Genomic DNA, 22,314 nt, shown 5'->3' with positions numbered 1-22,314 from the left:
GATCAGTTCTCGTTCTTTCGACGGATCTAAAATTAATTTAGGACTTCATCGATTAGAATCGGGTTAATAGGTGACCAATCACACCTAGATAAAAAAAAGATTGGTGGCGACTCCTAAACCAATTTAATCTTCGCTCGCGTTTAGCGGTTGGGTTCCCGGACCCACACGTTACGACACCTTCAAAGGTGAAAGTTGAGAATAAAAGAGAAAGGTTTCCAAGTTCCAAAGTCGAAAAGATTTTAAGAATTTGACATTTTTTACATTTGGAGGAATTTGATGATTTAGAGGATCTGTCAAGCACTCTGGAATTTGGTTTGCAGAGAAGAGCTTTTAAAATTAAAGAATCAATCAAAATAATGAGCCAACCATGCTGGTAAATTAGCCAAGCCTAATAAGTGTTGAGAATCTTGGGCCTCTACCTGTGTAATTATAGTAGGGCCTCTTTGAATAGGATTAACGAGCCCTCTTTTGGTCCAAAGACTGGTGTGGAAATTGGGTTTAAGCTTAAAAAGGATAAGTCAGGATCATCCTTTTAAATTTTTTCAGCCATCCAATTCCTTTCGAGGAAAATAGTAAGGTTGTGGGCAACTAGGTTTCGACCCTTGCAGACCAAAGTTACATTTATGAAGATTTTGGAGTTGAATCACAACCATGGCTTGGCTTAGCCACCGTGGCAATTCTTCTTATGTTTCGTTTGGTTGGTAGGCAATTGTTTAGGGGACTAATATACCTTTATGCTTTGTTGGTGCAGAAGTTGGGCATTCCTTAGTTCAAGTAATTGCACCATCTATGACCCAAAATCTCAAGTTCAGCCACAATAACAATCCAGAATGATCTTATAATTTTTATTTTTCAATAAAATATTATTTACTATTTTATTTAATTATGATATAGATTTATATTTGATATATTAGCAATGTATATATAACATTAGGTTACCAAAATGTACCACCTTATTAATAAGGTAAAAATAAAATTCATTCAACACTTAAAACTAAATATAAATAATTTTTAAAAAAAATTCTTTTTTTCTCTCTCCAACTTCCTCTCATCCTTTCTTGTTCTCCTCTTTTTTATCTCTTATTCTCTTTTTCCTCTTCTTCGTCCATTAAGATTATATTTGAAAAAATTATGCAATTTCAAGAACAATTATTATTAAAAGTTTTCATTTTCTCTCTAAACTCTCTCCCACACATCTCTGTATACCTCATCATATGTATGCTGAAACTTTATCTATGTTCAATTGTTGAATATTGTTGGAGAGAATGTGTTTTTCACTCATTTTTTATATATGTATAATTATTTTTCACTCATTTTTTATAAAGACTTCTTTGAGAGAGTTGAGACATACGCTCATCTTGAAACTAGTCTTCACACATACAACAGTATTATCTTCTCTACTTATTCTTAGAAATCTGGATCTAGGGCGATTATTGAAGCAGTATAACATACATAACTTTTGTCCAGTACTCAAGTAAGCATGTGGAATTTTAAATGACCATATGAGCTAAACAAAATGAAAATCTTACATGTCTCGTGTTTTAAGGAGTTAAATTATAAAATCAATCCGTGAGCTCTTTCATTATAAAACATATAAAAAAGTAATACTTTATTATGATCCTACAAAAATAGCTAATTGAATCAATAACAAGAATATAGATTGAAGACTCTCAATCCCAAATCTCACACTTTAAATTGAAAATTTCACTTTCAATGTCAAATCTCAATCAATAACATGTAAGTAAACTTGAACTTGAATAAATTTTTAATTGTTTAACGAGAATAAGAGAAGGGGTAAAGGGAAGGGTGGATTAGAGTTTAGAGAGAAAGTTACTCTCCCTTTTTGCACTTTAAAACCTTGAACTAAAAGGAAAAATGCGAGATTCTAAAGATTTTTGAAAGAAAGGGTTAAAGAGATGCGTGGAAGAGCTAAAGATTTTTGAAAGAAAGGGTTAAAGAGATGCGTGGAAGAGAGTTTAGAGAGACAAAACTTTTTTAATTTTTTACGTCATTAAATGTTGAAAACCTTTTAATGTTTAGTTTTAAATCCTTAATGAATTTTGGTTTTATCTCATTAATGGGATGACACATATTAGTGACCTAATAATGTATAATTTTTATATATTATCAATGCATCAAATATAAATATGTATGTCAAATATTACTTTTTGCTATAAAAAAATTCAAATACATCTGAACAGTGCCATACTTATTGGAAAATTATTATACTAAGTCATTTAATGTTATGAAAATGTCACGACCTAAATTTCAGGCCATGACTGGCACAAGGGCCCAATAGGCACAACCCACTAAGCCTAAGCAAGCCTATTTATGAAATTCTAATTCATCATTCCTACCATCATTTCTAACCACAAATCTTTATTCTCAACTATACATATTTCGATAATAAACAAGACAACCAAATATTTATATTTGTATTAATCCAAAATATTGTCATTCATTGCCATTTCATAATGGCATCATCATATCACATATACATCTATTATTTGTAGCCTAAATCTTAGCAATTTACATCGATTGTAAATCCACATACAAAATTCTTAACGACCAGCGGAGTGACTTGGGTGAGGGCACAGCTACCGAATGCCATATACCTACCAAGGGGTGAATACGAATGGTCTCCTTAATCTGGGTCCCAACTAGCTACAGATCTGAAAACATGCAATTTAAAAGAGTGAGTATAAACTTAGTGAGTGAACATAAGAAGGGAACAAGCAACAATAAGGAATGTTTTAGAAAACATGATGCACTTACGATAAAACCATGCAATTTAGTCTAAGTTTTGATTAAAACCCCCCATCCTAAACTTTGAATGTTTAATTCCTTCATGTTACAGGATCCATGATAAACCATGAAGTTAAATAGAATGAAAATTTCAGCAATGACCAAGCAAGACAAGCAAATAGAGGTTTTTCTCGCTACAGCGAAGAGGCAATCTCGGTTTGCATATGCTTTGGTTTTTCAAGTATAACTCCTACTACAAAAGTCCAATTGATATGATTTTTTCGTCATTAGAAAGCTAAGAGGCTAGGCTATAACTTTGATGTTTACCACTTTGCCTAGTTCTAATCGAAAAGTAGTCAAACTCTTTGTCAAAATGAAAGCACTACACTAGAATCTTGGGACCACTCCAAAGTTTCTCATTGCAGCGAGAACCAGGCCAGTGTAACCCCCCCCAACCCGAGAGTTTCTCGCTGCAGCGAGAAACAGAGCAACTTAGTTAAAAGGGGTCTTGTCACATAAAAAAAACCATTTTCTTGCTGAAATGAAAAGCAATTTGGGAGCAATTAACAATGCCAACATACAACACAATCACAAATATTTTCATAAACTTTCTATAACATTTATATATATACATACATCATCATGCATACCATCCCGCCACACTCAGCTAATGTGCACTCCTTACACGCACAATGCAATATCATCATTATTAGCTCATGTGCACTCCCACACCGCACATAATCGGGTCCACATTATCACACAAAAGGAGCATCCAAAGCATAATATACATATCAATAAAATGTGAAAACGCATGAACTATTCATATTGCACATTTCACAAGATAGAAACATTTCATCAAGGGCTTGTTCTCCAAATATATTTTTAAAGCAAAAACAATTGAAACTTTCAAATGATTTATTTAAACAAGTAGACATTTCCCAAAATATTTTGAAATGCAAGTTCACTCACCAGTTTTTGTTGATGTTTTGGTGGGCTCTAACTTCGATTAATGTTCTGAATTGAGGTGTGGGGTTTCGTTGGAACCTATCACACACAACAACATCGTCATCAACCCAACTAGGCATTAATACCATTTCGAAAGCTATTTCCTAAATCAAGTTCTACTAGTCATCCCTAACTAACTTCCAACTACTACTAAATGGCTATTATTTGCACTACTCTAGTCACACTAAAAATGAATAAACAACCTCAACAATAAAACACTCACAAATCTAATTACTAGACATTATCAATAACTAAAGAGATTAACCCTAACTCATACTCACCTTGATGGTCTTTGTAGTTGAATTCTCTTTCAAAATTCTTCAAGCTAATAAAGGAAATCTCTCTCTCTCTCTCTCTCTCTCTCTCTCTCTCTACACGTCCAGCTAGTGAGTGAATGTACTAAAGAAAGACTTTTGAAGGTTGTTGAGGTGTAAAAGTGGAAAAGCATGAAAAACCCTATGAAAGAATGGGCAAAAGCATGAAATTTAAGGTTAGTTTGAGAAGGTGATGGAAGCTTTGAGAGAAGCTTTCATGGAGGATAATTGGATGAAAGAAACATGAGATGGGAGGAAGAAGAAGCTGCTAGAAAAATGAAGAAGCTGCTGGAGGAATGAGATATTTATGCTTAAAGTTTATCCAAGTTTCATGTAATTTACCAAAATGCCCTCAATAATGTGACTTTGTCTTCCTCCTATTCTTTGTGCAATCTTTTTACTTTTTTGACATTAAGGCAAAGTTCTTAATAGTCTAGAAATACTCGGATTCACAAAAACGTAAAATTTTTTACTCGAGATGCAAAATGACCGTTTTGCGCCTATTATGAAAATTATTAGTATTTCTATTTTCTTTGTTTATTTATCATGATATACATCATTCATTTATTTCTTAGGCCTACTTAGGCCTTAATAATATTAGGAAATCTACTTTTAGGAGCTCACTAAGAAAATGACGAAATTACCCCTAATACGTGTTATCGCATCTACTTCTAGTTATGGGTCTATGAAGGTTTAGGTTTCACAATACGAGGGTACTAGGTGTCACAGAAAAACTATCACGTTAATATAATAATAAAGATTATACATCATAATTAATTAGGATTACACCTTGTTGAAAAATAGTGTATTTCATAAGGTTCAACCATCTCACACTGCCAAAATACAAAAAAGGTGAATGCTTTATATATGAAAACCCACTATAGACTTGTTGCAAGCAAGGAAAACGGAATGCACTCACGCGCACATAAGATTGGGCCAAGTTTTGAGAAATTTCAGATTCCTTCCCTGCGTGCAAATATACACATGGGTTGTGTATAAAAAAAGATCTGTTAAATTTTAGAGAATAACCTCTACAATCTTTTTACGTGATACCACATCCCAAGTCATTTACTATTTTTATTTGTTTTATATTCTTTTGTTTCTCATAATTTTTTCTAACACACCTTACAACTAATTAGAAGAAGGTTTCGCTTTGCTGTAATTATTTTGTACGCAGTGCTTGCTTGGTAACAGTTGTGGTGTTCAAATTTTTCATGCTGTTTCTCTACCTCTTTTCTTTTCTGACCTTTTTTTTTTTTTTCTATTTGACTTTTGTACTCCGAAACATTGACTTGTGATGAAAGGCCAGTCTTAGTCATCGGGATTGGATATTGCTATATTGGCATGGCACACAGTTTTGTCAGCCCAAACAAAGCAAGATTTTGCCTCTCATTCCCATACATTCAGTCATATTCCCATCCCAGTTGAAAATATTAACACTGACTAAGTTTCTTCATAATTAAAAACTCTAGACAAGAACTGAACCGGAACATGCATGAAACCTTTTTTTATGTCATGCAACCTTTTCATACCACGGGTTAATTCTAATTTCTAGAGTGGAGCCGACTGTTTGTTTGTGTGGCTGCTGGGCTGTGGGCCATCGCCTACGAAACATGGGATTGGCAGATAGGAACCAGGGGCTATCGCGTCGCAACACTGAGAATATATAGCATGTCAATACGAGGATCAGGGCCGTCCACTTAAGGGGCCCCATGAGCCATGTGGTGATCAAATTCGTTGATAATCCATACTACTTTTGGATGATTGGAGGGTGGTTTTGATGGAAAAATAAAGGTAAAACGGTCGCCTTGGAGAAACTTTCGTGCCTGGGTGGGTCCCCCGGGGCCTTAAATGACAGTTCTTCTGATGGGGATCAAAGAACAGGGTGGGCTCCTCCTCCTTGCTCCTTTCAATGCATTTCATTCTAATAAAAACAAAATTCTAACATTGTGCTAATTCCCCACAAAAGCAAAAAACAAGAAATTCTCATCATTTGATAACTTATCTAATTGTCTATTATATACTTTTATAATTTTTTATTCATCTCCGAGGTTCAAAGAAGTAGTTCGTTCAAATTTTCAAATTAAATCCAAACCGTTTTAAATATAATATCAAGGGTTATGACCAAAAAAACCAATATTTTTCTATTTGACAAGTCAATACCATAATATTTGTATAAAAATTAATTACTACATTTTATATTTTTGTCGCTTGTCATTACAAAACTTTAACAGGGAAGACAAGTAATGGAAGAGATCAACGAATCACAACAATAACAATAACAATAATAATAATAATAATAAATTAGTTTATTTTTTAAATGATAATATCAGGCTTATCTTTTCCTAAACTAACTTAATTGATTGGGAAGATATTGAATTATATATTGATACCTTAACCTAATAACCTTGCATCCAACCTTCAATTCTTTCCCTTTTTCCCTACGGGCGTGTTTCAATGATCCCACTTTTTGGAAGAAGAGTATAACTTATAAAACAAGTTAAAGTAAAAATTTAAAATTTAAACTTATAATGTCACCTCAAGTGTTTTAAAAGAATTATATAAAATATGTCAATCTCATATCAAACAAGTAAAGATATTTGAAAAAAATTATAAATATGAATATTGATGTTAAAAAAGAAAAAATATTAGATTATAAAATTATATGTATTATAGACAAATCAAAATTATGTTATATTGTTCTAAAGGTGAATGATATATACATTACAGTATTATAGTGTTTTACGACGAGAATATTATTCAATTAGGTTGAGCGAAAAATAATGTCAATCATAAGCTATGGTATAGTACAAAATTTGTATCTTAGTTTCTAATGTATAGATCTCAACAACTAACATCACATACACACACACACACACAAATCCTTTCTTTTTTTTTTTATTTCGATATTATTTGACATGTTAGAATCTAATTCTTGCATGTTTCCAAAATTATTTGGATGAATAAGATGGTATGCTTGATTGGCTTTTCAAGAGTTGATATAAAAGGGAAAAAATGGATTTTTTAATTTTTCAACCACTGTAAGTAAAAAACTGTTACTTATATATTTTATTATCAATTAAAAAAAATTTAATAGGTAAGTTCCGACTGTGTGAAACGATTTATCTAATTTTAATTTGAAAGATAAAAAATGATTTTTTTATCTTCAATTTTATATACTTATAAAAAATTTATGTGTATAAATCTTGTATTACCCCTTATTAAACCTTTTCTTTTACTATTGAAAAACGGCCTTATTAACCTTATTAATTATTATGTAAATTTCAGCATGAAATAATATGGGTTTCTCATTGCAAAAGCGTTACCTGAAAGCAAAATAAAATGTGTGTTGGTTGGAGGCGAAACCCAAAAAGACTGCCCTAAAATTCCCAAAATAGGAGTGTCCAAGGACAACATGAAAGGGACATAGACATGTCCATTTTGGTCATTTAGTCCATGCATCGAAACCCACCTACGAACGCTTGTGGTCTCAACTCTCATAAATCAAACCGAAGACAAGCGTTAATCTGCTCTCTATCTCTTAACAGCAAAACTAAAGAGAATTTCTTTGCTTCCTTTTTCTTATTTTTATTCTCTCTCTCTCTCTCTTTCTCTCTCTATCTGCCAAGTCCTCAAGAATTCAACTTTCGTATTCATGAAAGCTAAGCTCCCTCCTACAAGGTAACTAAAATCTTCTTTACCATGTCTTGTTTGTTCTTTTCTATTTTTGCTTGTTTTTGTAGTTTTTCTTTTCTTTTCTTTTATCTATGGCAACAACCAAAGATCGAAGAGAGGAAAAAAAAAGAACTAGGAAAAACAGTTGACAATCGAGGTTGATAGATGCATAACAATGAAAACCCATTTGTCCAGGTTGGCTTTGGCACGTGGGTTTTAACGTTCAACTTCTTCTACGGAGGTTAGCCATATGTTTTTATTTAAAAAAAAAAATCGTTCTTTTGCATGTTTATATACATTTCTTATCAACTGTTTATTAGTTAATGTACTTTTTCGTACTGTTTCTATAGTTTTTTAGTTCGATATATGTTTAATCAAATGGACTTACATGTTAATTTTCACTGAAAAATGGACATGTTTTCTTGGTTGAATTTATTTCACTGAATACTATACGTTTCAATGAGATTGTTTAATGTTGATGTATTAACTATTCAGAGCTCTGTGTTGTTGGGGTTGTTTAAATTTGGTTTTATGTCACCGTGAACCATGTGCCTTGACATTTGAATGTTGGTATCCACCTGGTTTTGGTTCTAGCTGTTGGTAATTCAGATTGCAAGGAATATAAATGTTATCTGTTTTAATTGTAGTCATAAGCTTATCTCATGCTTGGATTAAGGGCTTCCAGTTGTTCTGCTTCGAGAAATATGTTGGAAAATTTATTCGCTAAGCTAGGTATAATACCTTGTTTATCTTTTGGCTTTATTTGCGAGAGACGATTATCATCTTTTCCTGATGAACTAGTCTGCACAAGTGTTTTTTCTTCTTCTTCTTCTTTTTGATTAATGTTTGATTTGGTTCATTGCAATCATAAACTTTTTCAACGCTGTTATGAATTCTTGAGGGTCCTACCTGAATCTTGAGCATAAGGAACAGTGGTAGGATTCCAGCCCCACATTCAATGGTGGTAATTTCAAATTTCATGCATAGGAGGATTCCTCTACTCTTTTTTGTACAATCTTTATTTTGAGTTAAAATAAATACTTTAAACAAATAGCATCTGGCATTTAACTTAAAATGAAATTGACTTTAGCAGATACTTGAGGTCTAGCAGTAGAAAATTGAGTCTGCATGTATTTCTATCTCAAAATGTTGAAAAGTTCAATATGTAATGATAGTTTCTTCATCCCTCTAAGGACATCCCAAGTTTGCACTCATGACGCCTCCTTGAAATAGGGCTACAGGGTTGATTTATGCCATATTAAGTATAAATCAAATGTCCATTTTAAGATTTTCAGTTTAAATCTTTTCACTGAATTCTTGGGCAGATGGATACTATTCATTTGGATAATAATATGAAGGGCATCGAAGATGAATCTGCTGAACAATTACTTGCTTCATGTTCCTTTTTGGATAAAATTTTTGGAGATCCGGAGATGATTCCTCGTGTTGGAGATGAATACCAAGCAAAAATTCCACCTCTAGTTGGAGAATGTCATAGTTTACAGGTTATAAATAAACCAATCGACTCAGAAGTCATAATCAGTGTGCCAAACCCTTTTCCACTGGGATTGCCTATCCCTTTTATCTGGACAAGGACTGAAGTTGAAAGCACAGGTGGTGCTTTTGAATTTGAAAACAGTGAAGAGAGCCAAATTACATCAAGCCATGGATGTAAAGAATATAAAGTTCAAGCTCTAGATTCTGTGTTGGGTGATGGGAAAGACATGAGAGGATGTTCAAAGCATCAAACTACAACTGGAACTGAAAAGATGGATGTTGATTTACACTTCCCACAGGAGCCAAAATCTAAGCTGAATCAGGTGGATAGAGGTCCCTATGCTCTTCCAGGCTCTCCAGGTGAAGTATGGAAGGATATCGAGCATGACAGTTTTCTTCTTGGGCTATACATCTTTGGGAAAAATCTTATTCTTGTGAAAAATTTTGTTAAGAGTAAACGGATGGGAGAGATATTGTCTTTCTATTATGGAAAATTTTACAGGTCTGATGGATATCGTAGATGGTCAGAATGCCGAAAATTAAGAGGCAGACGGGGCATTCATGGACAAAAGCTGTTCACAGGATGGAGGCAACAGGAATTGCTATCACGATTATTTTCTCATCTATCAAAAGATTGTCAAGATATGCTGCTTGAGGTATTTTTCTGACTTTTTTATGCACACGCACCAGCTCATTTGATCTTTCTAAATAATTGGACATATATTTGTTTTGTTAATTGGTTCTTATGTATCATCTGGTGCTGTGAAGTGTACACATAGACACTTCTCTAATCATTTTATTTTCTTCTCAACTCCCGTAGCACATGGTCTAGGAACACTACATTATTAGGTCCATGGTGACCTTATTTTTTGTTAATTTATTAGCATGATTTATCAACTTCTGAACTTTGAACATGATTTCTGATTTCTTTTTCAAGTGTTATCTGTGTAAGTTTGCTCCATGCCAACTGCATGGATATATAAAGTGTTGACTGTATAACTTTTCGGGGTGTTTCCAACTCAGACCACTTTAAGCAACCTAAGTTAGCATGGCAATTAGCTATGATTTTGTGGAGTGTAATATTGTGACCTAATAAAATAATGTAGATGCTGTCTAGGATTTGAGATGGGGTAGTTAAAGCAGATTAGCAGAGAATGAAGGTTTAACTGGGGCCATGCTTGCATTATGGAATGCTCATATAGTATTCTGTTGATTGATAAAACAGAGCAGTGCTTCTCTTTGAGGACCTGTCTTTCGAGAAAGAAAGGGACAACTAACTAAAGGCCCATCTTGTCAAGGCTAAAATGGAATGAGCAAGATATTGGTTGTTGACTAACACCATCAGAAATGTTGATATATTAATGGAATAACAAAGTAAACATAAATAGTTTATTATTATTTTTTTGTTTATTAAGGCATATTTTCCCTTTCACACTGCTGATTTTCCTTTAGGAAAACGAAAGTCTTGCTTTTAGTAAGAGCTCTGTAGTGCCAATTACCATGTGAGTCATTAGTCTCCTAAAGTTTCCTTCAGAATGAGGAGCTGGAAATTAAGGATGTCCCTGACTTTATCTTGGCCTCTTCATCTTTAGGGTTCATTTAAGCCTGCTTATATGCGTTTACTTATGTGAACTGGGTTAATAATAAAAATGGTTGTTGGTGTTTCAATGGCTTGTCTCTGACAATATTAAGGCATATTTTCCTTTTAACACTGCTGTTTTCCTTCAGGAAAATGAAATTTTTTCTTTTACTAAGAGCTCTGTAGTGTCAATTACTATGTGACTCATCAGTCTCCTAAATTTCTTCAGAATGAGGAGCTGGTAATTAAGTTTGCCCCTTACTTTTGTTCTTATCTTGGCCTCTTCATCTTTCGGGTTCATTTAGGCCTGCTCATAGGTATTTACTTATGTGAACTGGCTTGATAATAAAAATGGTTGTTGGTGTTTCAATGTCTTGTTTCTGACAAGCATTGTGCCTTTTGGTTCCTGCTTGGACTGCTTACTCCATTTTTGAAGCAGGGTGGATATAGTGTCTGGCTTTCTGTTTGGATATATTGATGCTAATCTCTTATTCTGGGGTTATACGCTCTTTGCTATAAATTGCTTGGAACTCTTGGCTCAGTTTGGGAAACATAGGAGAATATCTGTTTGTAAAGGATTACAATTATGCATGGAAATGTTTGTTGTTCTTAGGAATTGCATCTCCCCTGAAATTTGTAGGCATATCCAGAGTCGGGCTTCATTTGAATTTTGGAATGGACAAGAGAAAGGAGAATGCTTGATATGCTTTTTCCACTTTTGCATTTTCAGCCCCTTTTATGTGTATTTGACTTTGTTTATTAGGAACTTAAAACATCTTTATGCCAAGTGATCTCTCCAGAAGAATGTGATACCTGGCTCTTGATAAAGTGGGATTATTCCTCTAGTTATATCTTATAGTTCATGGAAAATAGCAGTTGGCACTATCTTTGACAGTATATTCAGCTCTTTGCAGGTTCTCTTAGGAAGGGTCCTTTTGATCTCTTAATTAGGAATAAATTTCTTTTAACTGAAAGCACCACTAATCGTGTCTCATATGCATATGGATTTTCCCTTTTACCTCAAAAAAATGTGGAATGATTCTTTCACTTATTTGATCTTGACTACTTGGAACTTATAATTTAAACCATACATGTAGCAGAGAAGCATCTCAAAATTACCATGCATATTGCAGTTATTCTTAGCTACCTTTCTTGAAGATCTATCAATTTCATTTGAACTCCTGGTTTTTTGTTATCAAGTCAAGTCTACTTAGCTGAAATTCTCATTTTACTGCTGAACTATACCGTCGCAGCTATATTTGGACTGTATTTTTGGGAGACAAAAATATTTCATCTTGATGTTTGAATTTTGATTGTTGCAGGTTTCTAAGACATTTGGTGAGGGAAAAATTTCCTTTGAGGAATACGTTTTCACTATAAAGAATGCAGTTGGCATTCATACGCTCATAGAAGCTATAGGTATTGGCAAAGGAAAGCAAGACCTCACTGGCAATGCCATGGAGCCAGTAAAAGCCAATCATGTAGTTTCTGTTCGTCCTGAAATACCAGTTGGCAAAGCATGTTCTGCTCTTACATCAGCAGATATTATCAAGTTTCTAACAGGAGGTTTTAGGTTGAGCAAGGCTAGATCGAGTGATCTTTTCTGGGAAGCTGTTTGGCCTCGCCTTTTAGCAAGAGGTTGGCACTCTGAACAGTCAAAGGATCACGTTTTTTCTGGTTCAAAGAACTCTCTAGTGTTTCTTATACCTGGGGTTAAGAAGTTTTCAAGGAGGAGACTAGTGAAAGGGAACCACTATTTTGATTCTGTTCCTGATGTTCTTAATAAAGTTGCATCAGAACCGTGGCTTCTTGAGCTTGAAATTGAAGTGACTAAGGGCAGCAGAGAGAAAGAAGAAAATAAGTGGGACCCAGTAATAAAACAAGATCCTGGTTTTATGTCAAATAAATGTAATGGTTACCTCAAGCCACGAAATTCTGGCTGCAATCGAGATCTAATGAAGTTTACAATTGTAGATACTAGTTCGGTGGAAGGGGGGGAACGATCCAAGGTTAGAGAGCTGAGAAGCTTACCTCTTGAAGCTACTAGCTTATCCTCCCCCTCTAGTATTTCTAGTGATTGTGAGGATACATCTAGTGACTCAGAAGATGAAGCAGAAGAAACTAGCACCTCCACGGCTGCAGAGGTGATGGCTGATAGGGGAGAATGCGTGGACTTATCAGATTGTGTAAATAGTAACTCAAATGTTGGCATTCCTCACGCCTCTGGTACCACCATTTTATCAGTGGAAAACTATGAAAGCCACAACACAAGTCTGCTTGATGAAGAGGAACAAAAGGTTATGAAATATTTGGCTCCTGTTACTAAACAGCAGGGTTCAACAGATTGCATCCATGAAGAATCAATCTGTAGTGTTGAAAACATATCTGCTGACAGGATTTTAAACGAAGACAATTCCCTCTGTAGGTCAAACTCACCTGATGCTTGTGAAGATATGGCTTTTCAAATGGGATCCCAAAACTTGTCACCTGCCAGTTCTTTGGCTAAAGGCAGTCCAGATGAGAGAAAGGAAGGCACTGTCACGGGCAACTGCCCGCATAGAGAAGAATCTCAAACGAAAACTCAGTCCCATACATTGATAGACTTAAATGTTCCTCAAGTTTCAATAGATATGGAAACTGATGAACCCTTTCTTATGGAGACAATGCAAAATAGTGACAATTCCTGTGCACATATGTCATTCATTCAGTCTGAAACGACAGTGCAGCCTGAGCCATTGAAGCTTCCTGATAAAGATGCAGAGGTCAACCAGCAGCCAATAATGCACAACCGGAGGCAGAGTACTAGGAACCGACCATTGACCACAAAAGCATTAGAAGCTCTTGAATGTGGGTTCTTCAGTCCAAAGAGAAAGAGAAGGGCCGCAGAGGCTCCACAGAATAACTCCCGAAGAGTTCGTGCGAGGCCTGCTGTTAGTGCCATTTTTAGAAATGGTGCTAGTAATCCCAACATAGAGGAGAATAAGGATGGGTTCTGCAGTACCAAAAAATAGCCAGTCAGTCTCAAAATTTGGATCTGTTACGTGGAGAAATGAGTGGGCTAATTGCTAAGCTGTTCCTGAAACCACCTCCCATGTCCTGCAAAGTGGTATTGATTTTCTAGTCAATAATTGGAGACCAAATATGTCCTTTATCATACTAGGAAAACACAACACTCCATTCACCCAACTAGTTGCAGATTCCTGACCAATGTCTGGTGAAAAATTAAAAGTATCACACATGTTCATCTTACATAAGTTAGATGAAACCGATGGTCTGATGCGGCGTTATAATATCAGAAAGGAGAGGCAGGGATACAATTCCTTCGACTGGAGTAGCATTTTCTCAGTGTAGGGCGATTGACACAGTAGGTTCTTACTGTCTTCTACATAATTGACTTGCAAAGGTTATACCTTATTTGGGTTTGACTGCTGAATGATTCTAATGCCAATCTTTGATCTTGATGCACATAACAGTAATTTTTCCAGTTAATTTTATCTCTTTCTATATAAACGTGTTGTCCTCAAAAAGTGTATAGAGCAAAAGAATGGTTTACTTTTATAAGATTTTGCAATTTAATAGAGCTTGTCTTCTTGTTTTATTTATTTGTTTATGAAAAGCATATAAAAGAATGTCATATTTGCAACAAGATAGCATTGCCATTGCATGATGTGTGAGTTTTTTCTGGTTACAAGTTCAGAGGCAAAGAAAAACTAAGCAGCTTAAAGCCAGTGAAAACGCAAATGTTCAATCAATCATACTTACAATGCCAAATTTTCTTCGCTTGCACGTTACTCACCGGACGACAAGGGAAGAAAAAGGGCAAATAAAAACCATACCCAAGTAATCTTCCTTGGGAACTTATTATTTTTTTCCCCTAGGAAAAGCAGGTGCATTCTTTAGCTAGATCGGAACATGACACCGAAAATTACTGAAATTGACGTCTACCCAATTCCGAGTTATTGAATGGGTGCAGATCATTGATGCTTACACATTTCAACAGGTGTAAATGAGCCATGTTTTCCGGGAGGGAACCGCTGCTTGAATTACTAGTCAAACAACAGTAAGCTCACTTCAGCCTCAAGGGTCCCTTCAAAAATCATGCTCTGTTCACATCCTATGGCCGAATCCTGAACTGTGAAAACAGCTGAGAGGAAATGTGGTAGAAATCATCCAAAGGGCAAAAGCAAAATCTTAAAATTGTTGATCACATGGTCAAAGCCACGAGACATCGCTTGGCCCATTTCCGTTTCGAGCCTAGAGCTTTGGATATTTTTGCTGAAATTTTTCTTGCATAAATAGACTCAAGAGACCCCACTTCTTCAAGGCCGGTGGTGATGATGATGTTAATCATTAACCATCTAAATTCTAAACCCATGGCTGTTATGTATTCTAAATCATGCTTTTCATCTTCTCACTTTTTAGATAATCTTTAACGAGTCAAAAAGGTGCTGGATTCCAAAAGATCTTTTTTTTTCTCTCTCCCTCCAGTCTCCATCAATGCCCAGGGGTTTGATCCTACAAGCTCAAGTGTTCAAAAATCCATAATTGGTACGAATTAGAAGCAAAATCTGCTTGGATTTAGCATCATGAAGAAGGAAAAGCTAGTGATAATACGTGAGGTAATATTGATGTCATGATGAATTCCATCCTTTGCTTACTCAAGTACGCTTTTTCTTTTCTTTCCTTTTTTTAAATTTTAAATTTTAATTTGGGTCCATTATGAAAGCTAACGTTCTTGTCCTTTAAACCCAGTCAAAATGAAACAAAGTCTTTCAAATCCATCAATTTACAATAGTTGGAATTGAACATTAACCATCAGACACAAACTAGACAAGGTTCATACTTGAGCACGACTAAATCGTTTAATAATTATTTCTCCTAATTACTTTTTATTCCTTTTCTTTATCGCCAACACCACGTCCATATCAACAAACAATAGAATATTCATAAGTTTTCTTTTACCTCGATCAAACATCATTCTCATGAGAAAAAAATAATAATAAAGAAAAGGGGGTGGGGGGAACGGAATATGAGGCCATGGCCGTCTTTTCTGTTGTTTTTATCCATGGGGTTACTTAGCTTATGTCAATTAGCAACAGGGTTTTTTCTAAATTATTCAACATTTGTGACATTCGAGCATCTGAATGGTGTTTAGGTCGTCTTCTATATTCGATCTTGTTAAAAATATATATCTATATATACACTTATAATGTTAAAATATGTTTGTTTTTACATTGTTGTGTTGAAGTTTGTTTTCATAGATTACATCGATCCATCATCGGTGATAACTAAGTAAATTTTATTTGTCTGGACTAATAGTTGCTGATGGGGAAGTAGCAGATGCCTTGCAAAATGGTCTTTTGAACCTGATTGACCAGAGTTTTAGAATTTAGCCCATGGTTCGTGTTCTTATTTCTGTCTCTTAGTTGTTTCTTATTCCATACAGCCGGGCTTCTTGTTGTTTCTTATTAAACTTTGTGCAAAAGTTTTTGGAACCCTGAATTAATCCTTCGAATTTACATACATGGGGTACTTAATTTCTTCTTTCAAGTAGTGACCTCCAAAACGATTAATCAGTAAAGAAGTTTGGGTGATTTGTTGGGATTATCTTTTAGTTTTAATCCAATATATCAATGGGATGGTTGTGAACTGATTCTCCATCTTTTTCAACTCGTAGGATTGAACAAGTAGAGCTCTTCCCTGAGTTGAGGGATTGTCTTGTCGGTTAGGGAAATGGCTAATGCACTTGTTTCTTTTTTTTTTGTTTTTCTGGTTTCTCATATTGATTGAGCTATAGTGGCATCCCCCAGCACGATCAATGAGGAACAAAGAAACACACAAAACCGATTGGCCATAAATAAGATAGGTTTGAGTATCCCTAGAGAATTATCGAAAAAGACTATAATATTCTTAGACAATTACAAGAAGAATTTAGCTAGAATCATGGAAATTAAAAGCTTATAGAATGTCACATATATTATATATAATTAAGGTTCTTGGCAAAAGAACTAAGTTATAAAGAATTTTTTACTATAAGCAGAGCTTATTCTTGATCAAGGAACATAGAAAACTCGAGATCGTTTAGGGTGATTAGGGATAAAAACTCACCGAAAACAAATTAGAGTAAAGCAAATCCACCGGTAGGAGCAGGGCAAAGCAATACAATTCTTTTAAGATAATAAACGTTTAGTAGTCGTCCTTACTCTAAAATATTATTATAGTGTACCTAGAAAACAAAGCAGCAACCATCTCTATAATGTGATTAAAATATGTAATAAGAAATTGAAAATCCGGACACCTGCTTGTTGCTTTCCTGGGTCCTTTGGATCAAATGGGAAACAGGATTCGGCACAGTTTTAACAGACTCATCCTATTGACAAGATAGGCTTCTTGCATTTCTTTTTTTCTCCTGCTACATAGGTTGCAAAGCTGCTTTTTTTATACCAACTTCAGGGAGTTGGATATATGCATAGAAGGAGAAAATGCAAAAGTTGAATTAGAGTTAAAGATGATGATTATTGTTAAGATGTGGACACCTACTATTTTATTAGAATTTGATCAACACAATAATTGTCCAATCTTGTCAAATAATAATTCAACTTTGGCCATCCACCAAAGCACCCTTCAATTCTGAAATTCTTCATTTGAGCTATGTGTATAACTCTCTTGCTATGGCAGATTGTAAATCCCCTCTTTTTTGGCTACAATGCTAGGTTGACAAGAATTCCTAGTAATTTTGTCATCCTCAAATTGCTCTGAAACTTTGATTTGATTATATATTTAGCCAACCGTATATCACTGTTGGAAACTAGGTAACAAAAATTTTAACATTATGGGTCATGATAACATTATTAGTACTGCACAAGAAGAGGCATCTTGGAGAACCAACCAAATTAGTTTATGAAAGAAAAAATTAATTAATACTATGAAAGAGAATGGCAATTAAATTAATAATCAGCAAATTAGGGGGGCAATTTCCATGCAGTTGTCCTTTGTCAAATTTTAACCCTCTTCATATATATTTATATAAAGCCAAAGAAGACCAGGTTCCAATGTTACTCCTGTGGCAGCTAGAGCCCTCTTCTTCACCAGAAATGAAGGGGAATTCCCTGGTTTTTGTCTTCCTCTAGACAGAGCAGCTTCCTGATTTTATGTTCACCAAAAAACAAGCCCCCACTTTTAGTTAAGAGCACCAACAACAAGAAAGAAGAAAGAAACAATAGAATTTGGAGCCAAGGAAAAGAAACAGACAAGCTTGTATAGTATCAATATATCTTTTCCTCTCAGTTTCAAATGTCAAATATCTCAGGTGATGATAGAAGCTTCTCTTCAGGAAACACTGGAGAGGAAGTTCAGCAGCTTGAACAGAAGCAGCAGAAACAACAGCTGCAAAATAACTTTCCGGGCTCTGGTTCAGGACCTTCTGGTGCTTCTAACAGCAATGGTTCTACCTCTCAACAGCCACATCAACCAGTTAAGAAGAAAAGAAATTTACCAGGAACTCCAGGCAATTTCATTTACCCATGAATCTCAATTATGCTTTCTTCTATGCTAAGTTTATGTAATTTAGGTGACATTTGATCTTAGAATTGCTCAGGGAAGTTCAGATAGCTGATGTTGGTTTTCAGATTTAAAATATGATTTGATTTGGATGCATGGCTTTGAGTTTTACATGCTTCAATAGAAGCATGCATGCCAAGGTAGATTTGATCCAGTTAAGCAGAACAAAAGAACAAGCTTTCTAATAGGGGCATCTTCCAGGAAATAAAAGCTGACAGCTTTTTGCAAGAAAAGATTATTTGTTAATTTCTTATATAAAGGGTTCAATTATTGCTATGAGATTACAATAATTGCCAAGAACTGTTTGCTTGATTGCACTTTTTACTTCTCTTTTTGTTTCTGATTGTTCTATTTGGGCCAATACTGGATCTTTACTGTACAAGACAGAACTTGCTTGCTAAGATTATACAAACAATACTTAATTCATTTATTTTTTTTCAAGCAAACCTTCTTCTACTCCGTCATGCTTTCATTGAGTGTTAAGTAGTCTTTTGAACTTATTGTATATTGTTGTTTGAATTAGATCCAAACGCTGAAGTTATTGCTCTATCACCAACAACGCTTATGGCGACAAATCGATTCGTGTGTGAGATATGCAACAAAGGATTCCAAAGGGACCAAAACCTACAACTGCACCGACGAGGTCACAATCTTCCATGGAAGCTAAGGCAAAGGACGACCACTGAGGTCAGGAAACGAGTCTACATTTGCCCCGAGCCGACTTGTGTCCACCACAACCCGGCTCGTGCACTAGGGGATCTTACGGGAATAAAGAAGCATTTCAGCCGTAAGCATGGTGAGAAGAAATGGAAATGCGACAAGTGCTCAAAGAAATATGCTGTGCAATCTGATTGGAAAGCTCATCAGAAGACCTGTGGTACTAGGGAATACAAATGTGACTGTGGAACCATCTTTTCAAGGTATATACTAGATCTTTCCACTTAATGAAACTTAAAAGATATTGCATCTGCATTTTGCATGGAGAACGGAAATTGATACGGTATCCTTTACAAAGGTACAATATGATTCAGTACTGTAAGGCGTCCAATGATCATTTGGTGACCCCAAAGTTTATCAGTTTTTGCATGGTAATCTATGGGCTTCTACAGCAATGCGGATTTTAAAAAATTTCTTAATGGATATAGGTTGTCTTGCATATGTTTTATATTATGCATTAATTATAGAGATATCATCTTTAATTAGGCTCTCCAGATAGAGAAATATTAGACAATGGCCAACAACTGATAGGCTTTTTCGTTCTTCCTTTTTGACGACTTTTGTAGTTATGATATTACAAAACCTCTCTCTAGATCAAAAGTACTGTTTCTTATCAAGATTTTTATCCAATAACAACCTAATTTGACCCCACTGCATATTTCCTTGTGCAGGAGAGACAGCTTCATCACCCACAGAGCTTTCTGTGACGCATTAGCTGAAGAAAACAACAAGGTAAACCAAGGACTAATGAACCACATGGGATCAAACTTGCAAAACCAAATGCCAGAGCTCATGTCATCAATGCCAATGAGTAATCCCAACACATCTATGGGAATATCTGACTTCAACAACTTTGACCCGAAGAACCCGCTCAAATCCCTTCCCCAAGAGCTAGTGCCAATGCCATTTAAGTCCATGAACATGGGAGGAGGCATGTTTTCAAGCAGCTCAGGCACTCTGTTTGGTGGCCCAAGAAGCATTTCCGCAGCTTCCTCTAGCCTACAGCTTAGTTCAAATAGCTCCTCTGGCTTCAATTATTTACAAGACAGCAAAAATGGTTGCCAAATTGCGGGTTCGCCCAACATGTCTGCAACAGCCTTGCTACAGAAAGCAGCCCAAATGGGTGCAACTGCAAGCAATAGTATAAACTCTCCCGTGATGCAAAAAAGCTTTGCTAATAGCATCGCAGGTACTGACCAGTCCATTAGACCACTATCTTTTGGTGGAATTCAGCAGCAGAACACATCTTACGATCACTTCCCATCACAAACTGATCAGTCAAGCATGGTTGGGATCAGCGAGGGAGGATTCTCCAACCCGCTCATGCAGAAAAGCCCCAACGAAATGACCCAACTTTTTAATGCTGTCACAGGAAGCTCAGCAAATTTGAATGATATGGGAATGTACGCTAGCATGTTCATTAACGGAGCTGACCGAAACCAAAGCTTGATGAAGAACATGGAACATGAAGACAGTGGTAGCACTAGCTTGTTACAAGGAAGAACTCCGGCGATGGAAAGGAACCCAACAGGGCCATCAATATTTGGAGCGAGCACTACTGGAGGCAGTAACATGACGACCCTTGATTTCATGGGGATTGGGGGGTCAAGGCAGCAAGCCAATTTGCACGAACAGCAGCATCAGCATCAAAGATTGGAACTGGAAGCAATAAGCCAACAAAGACTGCCAATAATAAACCCTTTCCAGCAACAGCTCTCACATGGGGATTCAGTTATTGAAAAGCCAATCTGGGATGTCTGAGAGCAATATATATATATATATTTATATTTTCTACTTTTTGTTACTTTTAGCTGTCAGCTTGTCCCTGGAAGATTTCTTGTTCTTTGTGTGGTGACAGTGCTGAGATGGCCACTTGGGCATTAGGTACGAAATGGGGTTCACAGGGTCCTCACCCACTTATCTATCGTCAAACCGTGGGCCTGAATTCCTTCCACTCATGAATGACTCCGTGCCCAGTGGGAAAGCCCTGTGTATGTGTGTGGTCACGAAATAACCAGGTCTGGCCACTCCTCCAGACTCATTTTTCTTCGAAGTTGAACAAACAAATATGAGACTCCTGTTGTTTTGTAACCCAGAAGCCACAGCCAATTTGTATCGACAAAGAAGAAAGGCAAGACAAAACTCACTAGAGTAAGAAATGTAATCTTAATTAAACTGTGGAACCCTGTTTGGAGCTTGCCATTGGAAAGTGTTTTCCACCTGCCCCATCGCACTCATAGGAATTGCACATATTTCATCTTTACCTAATTCCTGCTTTTACCCTCCAGTAAGGACCATCATTTCCTTAACTTTGTCCCACCCCCGCGGGTTACATCGCTATGTATTCTTTTGCCATTTTTCAAGTCAATTTTTGGTGAAACTGATTGCATCAAACTAGGAATCCTCCCCTCTCCTATTCTCAATTGAGTACCTTGTTCTTATTCAACTAAAAACTCATAATCTCTTTCTCCTCCTAAAAAAGAAAAACAAACACAATTCTCTTTTGTTTGGTTTCTCCCATAAAATTAGAGATAATCTTGCAATATACTAATTGAACTCCATAAAAATTTCTGATAAAATAACAAAAAATTAATTCAAGTTGAAAATGAAATTTACATAATACTAATTAGATTAAAACAAACGTGAATAAAATTGTATGTATCAAAAGCTAGAACATGAATTAAAAAAAATTACAACATAATACTCTAAAGAGGTTGTGAACTATTGAAAGAAATTCAAATAAGTTTTTATTTTTTTATTGTGTTTAATTAAGTTCTTATAATTTTTTTATTTTTGATCAAATAAAATTTTAAAATTATTTATTAACTAATTGTCATTAATCAAAATATCACTTATTATTATATGTCAACGTGTTGCTGAGACACAAGAGTAAAAAATATCATATCGTCACATCATTATGTTACATTAATATATCACGTCACCATTCAATATGATATTTCAATATATTACCTCAAGTAGTGTTTTTATTAATAATAAATAATCGATAGTTAATTATAAAAATTTATTTAATTTAAAATAAAAATATAAAAATTTAATTAAATATAATAAAAATAAAAATTTATTTAAAATTTTTAAAATAATTTTTTAAAGTTTGGAAGTGTCATGCCAAAAATTATCAATGATTCAACGTTAACTTCTTGGTCCAAATGAGCAGTGAATAAGAATGGGGCTAGACTAGGATGAAGGCTGAGCCCAGAACTT

At 35.3% G+C, this 22,314-nt stretch overlaps 2 protein-coding genes and 1 long non-coding RNA gene across 4 annotated transcripts; 2 read left to right on the top strand and 1 right to left on the bottom strand.

The window, feature by feature from the left end:
* On the bottom strand, positions 2,451-4,069 carry LOC108662262. Its single transcript, XR_001928082.1, has 3 exons — positions 4,032-4,069; positions 3,715-3,789; positions 2,451-2,672 (listed from the first exon to the last, which is right to left on the bottom strand). It is a non-coding gene; the product is annotated as an uncharacterized LOC108662262 (long non-coding RNA).
* Positions 7,600-14,413, top strand: LOC18613504. Of its 2 annotated transcripts, XM_018117198.1 has the most exons (5): positions 7,600-7,745; positions 7,935-7,980; positions 8,387-8,471; positions 9,065-9,892; positions 12,138-14,413. In XM_018117198.1, exons 4-5 carry the CDS (start codon positions 9,065-9,067, stop codon positions 13,824-13,826), a joined length of 2,517 nt encoding a protein of 838 aa, XP_017972687.1. In that variant the 5' UTR covers positions 7,600-7,745; positions 7,935-7,980; positions 8,387-8,471; the 3' UTR covers positions 13,827-14,413. The 2 variants fall into 2 exon arrangements, with proteins under 2 accessions (XP_017972687.1, XP_017972662.1); XM_018117173.1 differs by lacking the exon at positions 8,387-8,471.
* LOC18613503 (protein indeterminate-domain 2) lies at positions 17,876-21,183 on the top strand. The gene is made up of 3 exons (XM_007050772.2): positions 17,876-18,322; positions 18,899-19,295; positions 19,764-21,183. Exons 1-3 carry the CDS (start codon positions 18,109-18,111, stop codon positions 20,851-20,853), a joined length of 1,701 nt encoding a protein of 566 aa, XP_007050834.2. The 5' UTR covers positions 17,876-18,108; the 3' UTR covers positions 20,854-21,183.

Source organism: Theobroma cacao, chromosome 1 (assembly GCF_000208745.1).
Source record: "Theobroma cacao cultivar B97-61/B2 chromosome 1, Criollo_cocoa_genome_V2, whole genome shotgun sequence".
NCBI lineage: Eukaryota > Viridiplantae > Streptophyta > Magnoliopsida > Malvales > Malvaceae > Theobroma > Theobroma cacao.
The sequence above is the reverse complement of the archived record's forward strand: the minus strand, read 5'-3'. Positions and strand labels throughout refer to the sequence as shown.

Bases quoted from the DNA above. Each gene is read 5' to 3' on its own strand.
- LOC18613504 (XM_018117173.1), top strand. From the start codon at position 9,065: ATGGATACTATTCATTTGGATAATAATATGAAGGGCATCGAAGATGAA. The intron at 9,893-12,137 runs GTATTTTTCTGA...TGATTGTTGCAG, and splicing joins GTCAAGATATGCTGCTTGAG to GTTTCTAAGACATTTGGTGA.
- LOC18613503 (XM_007050772.2), top strand. From the start codon at position 18,109: ATGTCAAATATCTCAGGTGATGATAGAAGCTTCTCTTCAGGAAACACT. The intron at 18,323-18,898 runs GCAATTTCATTT...TGTTTGAATTAG, and splicing joins AAATTTACCAGGAACTCCAG to ATCCAAACGCTGAAGTTATT. The intron at 19,296-19,763 runs GTATATACTAGA...TTCCTTGTGCAG, and splicing joins TGTGGAACCATCTTTTCAAG to GAGAGACAGCTTCATCACCC.